Below are 12,977 nucleotides of genomic sequence, written 5' to 3' on the forward strand. Positions count from 1 at the left end.
TTCGAATAAGGAGTGGCGGGACTCGTCATGATCCAAAAAATGGTCATCAATTGACTACGGTCAGTGAGTCAAGAGAAGACTAAAAGCCCAGCGGGCCAACCCGTGTCAAGTCAACAAGGAGGTGAATTCGAAGGAGGTATACCACTTAAGCCCAAAACTGCGAGGTTCGGAATGATCGTCTTACGCGCCTTGAGTGTTGCTTTGACTCAAATACAACCATGTCTTCCCTGGGATTTGCGAGAAATGCAGGGGGATCCACGTAAGTAAGGTCGATACCTTAAGCCCGAAACATGGGAAGGTAGAAGTGTGTCTCACGCTTACTAACTTAATCCTGAATCTTATCAAAGGTCTCAGTCGGTTAAGATCTCGAGTATTTACCTAACTTGGGCTTCAAGAGTCTCAAAAGACGAAACATCTCCTTGAGGATCTATCAACTCGGAAATATATCTACAAGGATCCTAAAATAGAGGAACTTCTAGATATCAAAGATATGAGATAACTTCAAAAGGAAACCTTAAATCTTCTAACTACGAAATAGTAGTCTCAATCCCAGACGGTGGACCTCAACGCCTCATCACTGTCTACCAACAGTCGGTCAAAGAAGCCTATAAAAGGGCACCTTGAACAAGGCACGAACTCTACAATTCATTCAATGCTCAGTCTTTTAACTGCAAGAGCAATCTGACTGTCTTGAGCGTCATAAAGGTTTTCGAGCTCCTTGCAAGTTTTTCCCCAAGTTCAAAGGAGCGGGAGCGGGATTCAGGGAAGGGGATTCATCAATCACGACGGGATCCAACACTGCGGATTCGCTATTCTGACTAATATCAAAGGGACAAATTTTGACATCGCAGTACGAACTCCACGGTTAATTCAATACTCAATTCTTTTAACTGCAACGGCAATTGACTGTCTTGAGCATCAGAGAGGTTTCCTAACGCCTTACAGATTTCCCCCAAGGCTCAGAGGTGCAGGGTTGGGTGCAAAATGCTAAAAAATTAAGAGGTTGTTGGGTTAGGAAGAGTCGCACCGCAAGAAAATCGAATGATAATGTTCGGAATTTCTGAAGATGAAAGTATGCGATAACAATTGGGAAGCAACCTAGGAAATGACGCATGCTAATATAAAACGGTTTGACCCGACTAAGCTCAGGACTTGGCTCAAGTACGCCTCCAGACTTAAATTTAATGATCGCAAGAAGAAACAATAAGCTTTTCCACTCCTAGTTTATCTCTTTTCAACTAAGGAATCGTTGGATTCGTGATGATCCAAATATTGGTCATCAATGAACCGAGTCAATATGTCAAAGAAAGACCAAGAGTCGAACGGGCCAACCCGTGTCCAAGTCATCAGGGAGGTGAATCCAAATGAGCTTGTCACTTAACCTCGAAACTGGGAGGTCAGCACATGTCTCTTCGGCGTCGTAAGCCCTACTCAGCCTCTAAAAACAACCTGGTCAGCTTTAGTCATAACTTTGCTCCGGATCTTGGAGCACTAAAGGGACCGTAGAAATCAACTCTCCCCTTACGCCTGTTTTGCCTCAAAGCACAGGAAGGTGAGTTCGAGTCCCGATTAATCCAACCTAAGCCCTGACCTTCTCCTAAGGTCAGGGCAGAGAAATCAACAAGGTCTAAGTATCGTATAAGACTAAAACACGCCAGAAAGCTAATTTCTATAGGATATCTACAAAAGCGGCCTGGGAATCTATCAAGTACGAAAGATATGCAAACAGGGAAACTTATCTTCATATGGTGGTCAAAGCACGGTGTCATCTAAGTCGGTGACATCTTCACTTCCCACTTCCTCTCCTGCAATCATCATATTCAACAAAACGGAGCCAGACGCCAAACTACTTACTCCAGCTAATACATGCATAACAAAATATCACAATTGCCTTAACACTCTTTTTAGATTTTACTTCATATACTCTTAACTTTTATCAATAAGATTAACTCTTTAGATCGCTATTAGTAAGATCAGAGCTAGAACATGCATAACCATAATGGGACAAAATACCACTATTGCCTCAACACTCTTTTTACTTCATATACTCTAAGTTATTTAATAAAATTAACTCTTTAGATCGTTATCAATAAGATCAGGGATAAGTTTGTTTGTCGAGGAATATTCTCTAGTTTCTTCTCCGCTGTAAATAGACATGGAGGATCCGATCCATGGACCCTCCGTACGACTACTCTCTTGAGAATAGTTTGATATTTGTGTCTGGCTGTCATATGATAATCTTTCAAAGGCTCTACGCCTCATATCGTCACTCTCTGAACCACGCTTCACAATTGGTGCTTGGATTGGAATTTGACCTTCAAGCATCCTCACAGCTGCAGACATGACTGGTCTAAGACTAGGAGATGGATTTGCACATAAGAGTGCCAAGTTCAACATCCTCATTGCCTCTTCTTTAGAGTAGTCTGACCCTAGTTCTGGGTCTACGAGTTCGAGGAGATTTCCCTGCTCTTGTAGTACATAGGCCTGCATTTTCAGCGGAGACGGTTCAATCAAGGTTACTTTCTTGCCATGGAACCAATAATTACTTGGCAAGTACATGTATATATATACTATGTAAGAGCAAAACCTCAAATTATGAAGTATTTCCTGTTGAGAATTATTGAAAGAAAGAGAGTAGGAGACTAGGATTAACGCTCTAAGTTATTACGTATAACACTAGAATTCAAAATTTTCTGACTTCAGTTTCAGTTTTGGAAAAGAAGACTGCAGACAATATGTAGTTCTTCTTAATATATTGAGTGGTATATTACATAAGCTTACCCAGTCAAGAAGATAGACAAACTCCTCCTTGGGCCTGTAATTTGTATTGCTCTTCCCACTGACAATCTCTAATGCGACAACTCCAAAGCTGTAAACATCTGCTTTGTCAGTTAAGTAACCCCTCATTGCATATTCTGGAGCCATGTAACCGCTACAAGCATGACGAACATAAAAAAACATAAGATCTCTGAACTGTGGGCAAAGAACAAGACTATTTCTTGAATCTTGATTACAAAATCCAGTATAAAGGTAAGAGAGTGCTTGAACTTAATGGTGTCCCAAACAACTCTATTGTCAACAAAAAAGATATCATCCAATGCAAAGAGTTAATAGACGTGTCCAAAGATGTCCATACTTGAGATGCATCGAAGTAAGCAGAAGTCGAGCACATATTTCCGACAATTTCGAAACAATAAAGAAAATAGTTTTTATCCATTACTGTATGTATAGTTCCAAAGGAAAGTTCCATCTATTTAAGCTCTGTTAACAACCTAAGAAATGCCAATTAATTATTTCTTCCCACTCTATAAATTAATTATTAATCAGACAGTTGGATTAGTCCCTCTTATGTTGATTTGTAACAATAAATTTTGGTATACATTTACTTACCCAAACAAGATTGTTGGCTGAACAAACTTGATAAATGAATAACTCATGTAAAGAGGCGGCGAAAGGGTGAAAGAACAAATTGACTCACATAGTTCCTGCTATCCTTGTGCTGATATGGGTGTTCTCCTCTTCGTCTAGCTTAGCCAAACCAAAATCAGATATCTTAGCATTAAGGTCCTTATCAAGCAAAATATTGGTTGCCTTTATGTCTCTGTGAACAATTTTGAGCCTTGATTCTTCATGAAGATAAACTAAACCTTTTGCTATGTCTAGACAAATTCTACGCCTGGTTGCCCAGTTCATCTTCAATCTATGCTCTTCAGGACCTAATTTCAAATTTTATATGTTTTAGCTCGAGTTAAAAATGGATTTGGACATTGTAGTTATTAAAAAGGTCTTAATATGCTTACAGAGACAAGATGTTTACCAAATAGAGCACGGGCAAGACTATTGTTTTCCAAGTATTCATAAATTAGCAAAAGCTGGTTTCCTTCTATACAACATCCGAAAAGCTTCACGAGGTTAGGGTGCTGTAAAGCAGAAATCATCCCTATCTCATTCACAAATTCGCGATTGCCTTGCTTTGACTTGGATGAGAGCTGCTTGACAGCGATTACTGAACCATCTGAAAGGTGACCCTGAGATAACCAAGTGGTACTGTTGGAATTTGATATTTCATAGAAATGGATTCCTATTAAGATGGATTCAACCTCATGATAGAAGTTATAGTTGCACCACATTGGCAGACGTGGTAAAAACATAAGATGCTAACAGTAAAGAGAGAAAAAGCAGCAAACAGAAACTACCTTGTAAACCGGACCAAATCCGCCTTCGCCTATTTTATTGGCAGGGTCGAAGTTTCCAGTCGCAGATTTAATCTGTCTTAACGTGAAGTAACCTGTTTGTAGTTCTAGTCCCGCTCTAAGTTCTGCAAAAAGAAAATGAGAAGATAAAAAAAGTATTAGAATCACATAATAAAGCTTACAAAAATATATAACAGATCGTGTAAGAATAAAGTCCTATCTCACGACTGAACTGATAGGATTTTAAGTTGTGTGTTGGACAAACACTAGAGTAGATGAGAGAAGAACTCCTCTTTCATTTCACTCAATTTGCTCTTCAAGATCTTTGCCTCCCAGAAAACCTTTCTTCCAGAGGAATCCTAAAATCAATAATATGAACACGCAAGAACCAGCTACAATGCCAATGATCTTTCCAACGGTTAATCGACCCGTGTGAGGATCAAAGTCTAGTCAAGGAGAAAAGTATCAATTATCAGTAAAATACAATAAAATACAAATAAACTAAATACATTGAGTAGCTTACTTGGGGTGACAGAAATAGCTGAAATGAGAGGTCCATATACACTTCTGTATGGAAGGGAACTAGTTCCTTTTCCTGCCCAGTATAGGTCAATCTCTAGAGTACCACTAGTAACGTTAGCATCAAATTCTTCGATTATACTCTTACCAACCCCTTTAGCTTTTTTTGCGATATTATAATCCTTTAGAACTCTTTGACCCTAAGAAATTGGTCAAACAATAAAAATAGCCAAATAGTCAACGCATTTTGCTTAAGGACCGAAGGATAACCGGTGACAATAGTGATGACAATTTGTCTGTTACTCACTTGTATGGATACGTCAAATATGCGTTGTCCAGGGCTGTTTGAGTTTGGGTCAATGGAAAACATTATTTCAGCAAAGTGAAGCTTGACTTTATAACTTCCCGTACGTAAACAGAGACCATAGTACTTGAGTGAGAGAGGAGAAAGGCGAGCTGTTAAGTACAAGTCTTCCAGTGTCATATTCTGAGGTGCTTGAGATAAAAAGTTAGCATTGTCGTTTCCTACAAAATCCCCAGTACTGCTAGAAGCCCATCTATCATCCAATGAGGAAAATGATGACGGCCCCATCATTGATAAGTCTGCTTCATATTTCGCGTGTTCAAGAGGAACTTCTGGGCCCCCACAATTAATAAACAAGGAGTATTCTGCAGGTACAATGGTATCAAAATCCACGCAATCAAAACAGATTTCGTTATGACGAAGCAGAATATGGAGAAAAAGACACAATATTTAACACATTGAGAATCTACTTACGCTTGGCTTTGTTTGGGCACGGAAGGCCTTTCCTCAAACACCAGGCAATTCTACATAAAAACGAGCAGGGGAGGGGAATAAAACATTGTTTAGTTATATGATTACTAAGTGAGGAAATACAATTCTGGTATTTAAGAAACTTACGAGTTGTCGTCGGGTGATGAATAACTAGCTATATTATTCCTGTTAAATGATCAAAGAGAGGTTTTACAGCAAGAAAAAAAGAAAAAGTGAAAAAAAAAAGTCATAATTTGCATTTCTAAGTTGATTAGAAAGCGGCTTACAAATTTGATTGCTGCAGGCAGCTGGTAGTTTGAGAAATCCCAGTGAAATTATTGTAAGATATATCACTGTAAGAGAGAGTGAAATAGTTTACGAATTACATAGAAGTTAAGCCATATAAAGGTACAAAAAAAAAAATAGGATTACTTACAAGTTTCTTTTGGTTTCGAGTATCCATGAGGGTATTGATCCAGTCAGTGAGTTGTTAGTGAGGTACCTATGTCCAGAAACAGTTTCATTTTCAACCAGGTGATTCATGAGAAGTATTAATAGCAAAATATTTCTTTCTATAAATTGTATCCTACTATTCATGCATCTGTCTTTCATTTCCTTTCGCAGGTCACATGCACGACTTTTTTCACTTGATCATCATCATAGATATTTTAGAGAAGGCTGGGAACTCAGAGTAGCATATTAAGGTAAACAGTTACCAAATTTTGAGTATTTGCCAAGAATTTAAAACAAATAAGTATTTGCCTTACATGAATTTTAGATTTTTGATCACTCTGAGGCTGTCTGGAATAATACCATCAAGCTTGTTGAAGCTCAAGTCCCTGGAAAGGAAAGTTATGAGAATTATGAGCTATCGTTGATATGCGTTCCAACTACGTAATCTGAGTCACCGTATCATTACATAATCTTATCTAACTTCGCTCAAAAACAAGAATTTTCAGCTGTTAGAATGCATATACAAACATAACAGAAAACAAAGGCTTCCATTTTTTTTTTTTTTGCAAATTAGAATTAATATTAAACGAACGAACAGCTATACAAGGGGAGTGCGATAGGATTTCTCACGATATCCACGCCTCCCAGTTCCGAACTACATCATCGAAAGAGCAAAAAAGAAAACTGAGGCATACTCTTAGCCCAAAAGTAGATACACGCTTTAACATCATCGACATCTATGCTCGAGTATACATTTGCTTCATTGAAGATCTTAATATTACGGTCCTTCCAAATGCACCACGTAATCGCCGCTGGAACCAGGTTCCATACCTCCTTCCTGGCCTTAGGCTTGGGTAGTGACTCCCATTGTTCGAATAGGAGATCCAAAGACGATGGCATACACCACCCCACTTTAAGTGAGGAGAAGAAATATGACCACAAGCTATGGGCTACCCGGCAATGCAGGAAGATGTGAGCACTAGATTCCTCGTCTAGTTTACACAATATACACCGGTTAGGAATCTGAAAACCCCTACTTTGCAGCGAATCAACCATCGGGATTCTCTTAAGGAAGGTGGCCCAAAGCATAAATCCAACCCTTGGAGGAATGCAGGTCCTCGCATGAATTTTGACAAAAGATGGAGTTATGATTTGGTCATCTATTTCCATCCGAATGTATTTGTTTCATCGACACCATATCTTTAATGAACTGTAGACCATGGAATATTATTTTGAAATATTTCTGTGAAACTGACATACTGATACATACAGTGTTATTTGATTATTATTTTTTAGCAAATCGTTGTTCAGTCCAAAAGCCATCAATTGCATTTCTATACGCCACAATTTTGACATAAAAGGTAACCTGTTCTTTTATAATTATTGTATTGTTTGCTATCTTCCTATCAAAATCCTCCCATAACTGAAATATTTTGTGTTCCAAGCTGGCCCGGCAAGACGTGGGTATCGAAATGGGTGGTCAGTGGCACTCTTTGCTATTGAACAAAGAAAATATGTTGCGGAGTTTCATGAAATAATTAGGCGATTTTTTGATGTTTATAGCGATGAATGTCTTAAAAATTAGCTAGTCCACCTATACATTAACTTTAAATGATTGCAAATAAAATGGTATTCTTCACTTCAGATTTTGCTAGCCTAGTTCAAGAAAGAAATTAGTCTGACCCTAATCCATAAAAACTGTGTTAGAGAACGCGCAAACATACAAAGATGGAGCTATAGCTCAATGAAGAAGTACCCAATCAGAACAACTTACAGGTTCTTTAGGTTTGGCATCATTGTTCCGATGTTTGGTGGGATTGAACCACTAATTAAGCAATTCCTTAGAACCCTGTTTTAATGCCAAATTGATGAGAAGGTTACAACTTGAAATGAAACAAATAGCATATTTGACCAACTCACAATTCTTTCATTTCACTAAGACCGTCTAAATCTGGAAACTTTTGCGTACTAGATCCCTTCAAGTCAGACACTCTCCTGAAACAATATGCATCAAATCACAATATCAGGGCTTCATCGAGAATTCCTGTTCATTTTATAGCTAAAGTTAAGAAAGATTGAAAGACAATAATACTCAAGATCGGAATTCACAGAGAGAGTGATCTTACAGCTCAGTTAAGTTCTTCAAGAGGGACATTGATAAGGGAAAAGGCCCCTCCATGGAGGTTCCTTGCATATCTCTGTATAAGTATAAAAGCACAAGATGTTAATTTCCTCAAGATACATGAATGCACACAAATAAATGTTTAAACGTGTAAAAGTTCTGCACAAAAGATCAAGTACTCACAGCCTATCAATTTTTGTCCAATTTCCAATGAATTCAGGTATTCTTCCGCCAATACTCGTCCCATCTATCCTACTGAAAATAGTAATAAGTTTGAGATCTTTTGTCCTAAATGAGAGATACAAGATCCTTAACTAACTATCATCTACAAACACTAATATGTTACATACAAATCATTTAAGTTCTTTAGATCACCAAACGTTTCAGGCAAAGTTCCAGTCAAATTATTCCCTGAAAGAAGCCTGTGTAAGAAAGAAAACAGTTCAATACAATAACGAATGTGCTCCTTTGCAATTTTAACTTCAGAAAATTGAAGCCCATCTAAAAGACTTCTTATTATCAATGGTTTTCAGTACATTAAACCACCCTTTCTCTTACTTATAATGTATGCACTATGCACAATATAGAAACATCTTACAGAAAAGATCTTTAAAAACAAAAAAAACAATAATGAGGAAGAGAGATGCTAGAATCACAAAAGATTTTGACAAAAAAAAGTTCCCAGCTGATGTGGCGGTTGTGATTTTCATCTCTCAACGGCCTAGATTTGGTCAAAGTTTGAAACCACACCCGCCACATCAGCTGGGAACCTTTTTTTGTCAAAATCTTTTGTAACTTTATCATTTCCTAATTGGTTTCCTCTTGCTACTCGGTTGCACTTGCCTTACTACCATCTTATGGAAACCCGTATCCAAAATTGAACTGTTAAAAATGATCAGAGGAAGTACAGTTAATGACTTACAATCTTCTCAATCTGCTTAGTTTGCCAAGCTCTTGTGGAATAGGTCCTGTAAATAGATTATCTTGCAAGTTCCTAAAATAAACAATTTGCACAATAAGAATGCATTATCAAAGAAAAGTCAAATTTTCATTTTTCAACGTGAGAAAAACATGTAATACATCTTACACATCCTCTAGAGTAACAATGTTACTAAGTTCCTTTGGAAGCGTTCCACCAATATAATTTCCTGACAGCGATCTGCAACTCGAAAGAAGATAACAAAAAATTACATACATCAATACTATTTACTCTAACCATATAGAAAGTTCTTCAAGAATCTAAAATTACAGCATTAACAAATCCAATATTTTGCTAACAGGATCTTACACAATAACAAGAGGAAGAGTGGCCCAACTCTTGGGAATCGTTCCATTGAGATAGTTACGAGTGAAGTCTCTGGTACTCAAAATAATCAGTAAGAACAAAACGAATGCACATAAGAACACGAACTGTCATCATTTTATAATAGAGAAAGAGAGAACAATCACATACATCTCTTGAAGAAAAGTAAGACTAGCAAATTCCTCAGGTAGTACCCCAACTAAGTTGAGTCCTTTGAGTTGACTGCAATTCAAATATAACAAAATCCTTCTTGAAATATATGTTTATAACAAATCTTGTTGGGAGTTAAAAGAAACCTTAAACAAATCAAAAGAGTATACTCAGGTAGTTACATGCTTCTGATGTGGCAAATGGTAGAGGAGTTGTAAGAACAGTTGCAGGTGACGTTGCTAAGACCGGTCGCGTTTAGACCCGCACCCCGACTACATGAATTTCGATTGACATTCTTCCAGTACGTAATATTTAACTTTTCAGACACTTGTTGAAGTGCTTTTACTGTAAATATCATAAATTAGTTTAATATTGTTTGACATGCATAAAAAAGATTCTTCACCGTTGTGCAACTTCAAAAATTAAGAAAGACAAACAGAACTTATTCAACAAGCTAAGTTTCTAATGTTCACATGGTATTAGAGCAAATTTGATTTTTTTTTCTTTTCAATATGACTTCATCAAGTGATATCTCGGCTAACAATGCTTCACTCGGTCAACAATCTTTTCCATTATTTGATATTCATCATTTTGACTCCCAGACCACTATCTTTGTCACACCCCTGTCGCTTGGTTGATAACTATTCATCGCAGTCCCATTGAATGAAAATGGCTCTTCGAGCCAAGAACAAATTTGGGCTTGTTGATGTGTCTCTCGACCCACGTCTACTACCGAGTTACACTCAAGGGAACGGTGTAATGATTTCGTCACCAGCTGGATCCTTAATTCTGTGGTGCTTTGTGACGAGAGACTCATTACTTAAGACAAGTCGTTCGATGCAACCAACATGGCTGTCCAAGTAATTTATAATGTCCAAATAATTTTATTTAATAATATCGAAATTAACGTGCCCCACGAGACCCTGTGTACCCGTTATGGTTTTATCTTGTATATTATTCATCAACCACTTCAATCATGGAATCTTATCCTTTTAATAATTAAATTTTAGCAATTCATAGTCAAAGAGTCTTCCGAAGACTTCAAAAAAAAAAGTAAGAGGTCAATACTCAATATCAATCTTAACACGGAATTCGCTTGTTAGATAGGCAATTCTAGTTAGGAATCAATCTTAACACGGAAAGAAAAAAATGAAAGAGATAAAAAAGATTTTTAGGAACTAACATAGATCAATAAAGAATGGCAGATGGGGTATTCTCAGGAGTCAGGACCCACAACCTGCTTGGAAGATGACTTTTTTTAATGTTTAAGGAATACCTAGCTGTCACCTTAAATGGTAGGGATGGACTCTTGGAATACTAGTCAAATTCATAAATGATGAATGAATGATTGAAGATGATGTTTAACCAATTTGCCATTTTACAACTACCAAAACCCTAATAATTTCTAATAATCAAATATGCTTCAAACCTTGAATTTGACGATCCTGAACTGAAAACTGACTATTTTAGAGATTTCAAATGGAAGTTTTCCCAAGTTATAAGAGTGATCATTCACTAGGGCAACAAATTATGTCCCTAACCCAAGAAATCACAAACAAATTTCAACTAAAAACACAATTTAACACTTGAATAAAACAAAATTAATTTAAAGCTTAGAAACTTTTAAAGATTTGAAAAAAAGAAAGAAAAAATAAGTTTAAGAACGGAATAAACAGAATGCAAAATGTATGAGTAAGATGGATAGATAGATAGATAGATACCTTCTTGATCAGGTAAAACTTGAGCATGAGATCGTAATGATCCTAGAAAACAATTAAACACCATAAACAGAATAAGAAACATTTGAGAAGGTAAAGCTCTGATTCCGATTGAACTTACTACTATTCCCAACTCCATCAATGACTCCTATTATGTTGGAAATTGGATAACATTTGAAAGATGAAAGTATATTGTTGAGATTTCTCTCTCTCTCTCTCTCTCTCTCTCTAGTCTAAGAGACTCACAGTGGTATATATGTGAGAAAGATAAAGCAAGAAAAAGATTTCAAAGTTATTTCAGTACGGGTACGTTGGTCTTAACCGCCGGCGGAGAAAAGGAAAATATTTATTCCACGTCTAAACAGTGAGTGAGCTGTCTAGATGACTAGATACATTTGCTGTCTTTCGTACCGATATTTTACATCTTATCCTTGGGGTGTTTTGTAATTTGGGTTTGTATATATATAACAATGTTGAAATTAACTAATCCACAAGACCTTATGTTGACCAATCGTGATTTCTCACGAAAATACAAATTCATATTATAAAGGGTTATAGGATAACCCTTCCCACAAATAACAAATTCTTTTTTTTTTTAAAGGACACCAACATTGCGTTTGTTTTTTATTTATGCCTGAATCTAAATTGGCTCAATTATGTTACAAGTTAGATGTTTGTTTTCAATTTGAATTATCAAGTCTGAAAAAAAAAATATTGACATTTATACTCCTTGATATTTTTAAGGGTTATTTCCGAAATAGCCCCCAACTTTATGACCAGCTTCCTGCCTAGCCCCCTACTTTATCGAAAATACTTAGATGATCTCTTTTTTCAGTTACCGTTATATGTCTGTTAACTAGTCATCACTTCTTTCTCCTCCATCTCATCACCTCTCTCTGCCACCTCGTCGTCTTCACCGAAGGTCGTCGGCCCATTTTTCGACAGGTGACCTTTAAACATTAAAAAAAAATTATATTTTTTTCTCTCTCCTCTTCTTCCTCTCTCTCTTCAATCTATATCTCTAACTAATCTCTCTCTCTCTCTCTCTCTTCAATCTCTCTCTCTCTCTCTCTCTCCGATCACTCTCTCTCATCTCTCTCTATGGAAGAAGATTTACTTCACTTCCCGCAAATCACTGGGTCATTTGTCATGTTGGGTTGATCTTTCCCCGTGTCCGCCGCTCTTCATGATTCAGATATGAGGGCTAGATTTAATCACTAGTGCTACAAAAGCTTATACCCATTGTTACATGATGCAAAGGAGAAACCTAATTTTGTCTAATCTGAATAATTTAGAGCATGAGACTTGTTGGTGGATTGCCCAGTGAGAAAGATGAAGATGATGACGATAAGAAGGGGAGAAACGGTCAGAGATGAACTTCTATGACAGCTACTTTATTACGTTGGACGAAAACTCCGATTGCTTCTGTCCATCTGGTTCAATTCTTGAAATATACCTTGTCTCTGCACTCAAAAATAGTCAATGGAAATTAGGATAATCAAAACAATATGATTCTATCATTATCAATTTCAGAGATTACCCTCTTTCATTATCAACTTGGGAAGTATTTTTTTCATCAAGATGGTAAATGGAGATTAGTTTTCATCAAGATGGTAAATGGAGATTAGCAACATCAATCTAAGCTTATATTTTGGGGGGTTTCATCCAGGGGGTAAATAGAGATTAGCAGCAACAACAACAATCTAAATAATATGATTCACAGACCAAGGTCTGGTTCGAACAA

General features: G+C 37.0%; 1 protein-coding gene across 1 annotated transcript; it reads right to left on the minus strand.

Moving 5' to 3' along the window:
• Positions 1–1,887: 1,887 nt before the first annotated feature.
• LOC147549146 (putative LRR receptor-like serine/threonine-protein kinase At1g53430) lies at positions 1,888–11,666 on the minus strand. Its single transcript, XM_086671438.1, has 24 exons — positions 11,237–11,666; positions 9,698–9,860; positions 9,516–9,587; positions 9,351–9,419; positions 9,150–9,221; positions 8,985–9,056; positions 8,413–8,484; positions 8,246–8,317; positions 8,067–8,138; positions 7,861–7,935; positions 7,715–7,789; positions 6,255–6,326; positions 5,924–5,989; positions 5,775–5,840; positions 5,635–5,673; positions 5,491–5,540; positions 5,020–5,381; positions 4,717–4,912; positions 4,502–4,639; positions 4,197–4,318; positions 3,818–4,028; positions 3,479–3,716; positions 2,782–2,932; positions 1,888–2,484 (listed from the first exon to the last, which is right to left on the minus strand). Exons 1-24 carry the CDS (start codon positions 11,370–11,372, stop codon positions 2,068–2,070), a joined length of 3,078 nt encoding a protein of 1,025 aa, XP_086527564.1. The 5' UTR covers positions 11,373–11,666; the 3' UTR covers positions 1,888–2,067.
• Positions 11,667–12,977: the final 1,311 nt, after the last annotated feature.

This window comes from Eschscholzia californica, unplaced genomic scaffold, assembly GCF_041429995.1.
Source record: "Eschscholzia californica isolate CP2 unplaced genomic scaffold, dmEscCali1.0.p SCAF_3, whole genome shotgun sequence".
NCBI classification, from domain to species: Eukaryota; Viridiplantae; Streptophyta; class Magnoliopsida; order Ranunculales; family Papaveraceae; genus Eschscholzia; species Eschscholzia californica.

What these genes read in the sequence shown, in the direction of transcription:
- LOC147549146 (XM_086671438.1), bottom strand. Translation starts at nt 11,372, where the DNA reads ATGGAGTTGGGAATAGTAGTAAGTTCAATCGGAATCAGAGCTTTACCT. An exon ending in ATTTGCCACATCAGAAGCAT is followed by an intron (nt 9,588 to 9,697) that starts GTAACTACCTGA and finishes TTTGAATTGCAG; the next exon opens with TCAACTCAAAGGACTCAACT. An exon ending in ATCAAAAATCTAAAATTCAT is followed by an intron (nt 5,990 to 6,254) that starts GTAAGGCAAATA and finishes TTCTGGACATAG; the next exon opens with GTACCTCACTAACAACTCAC.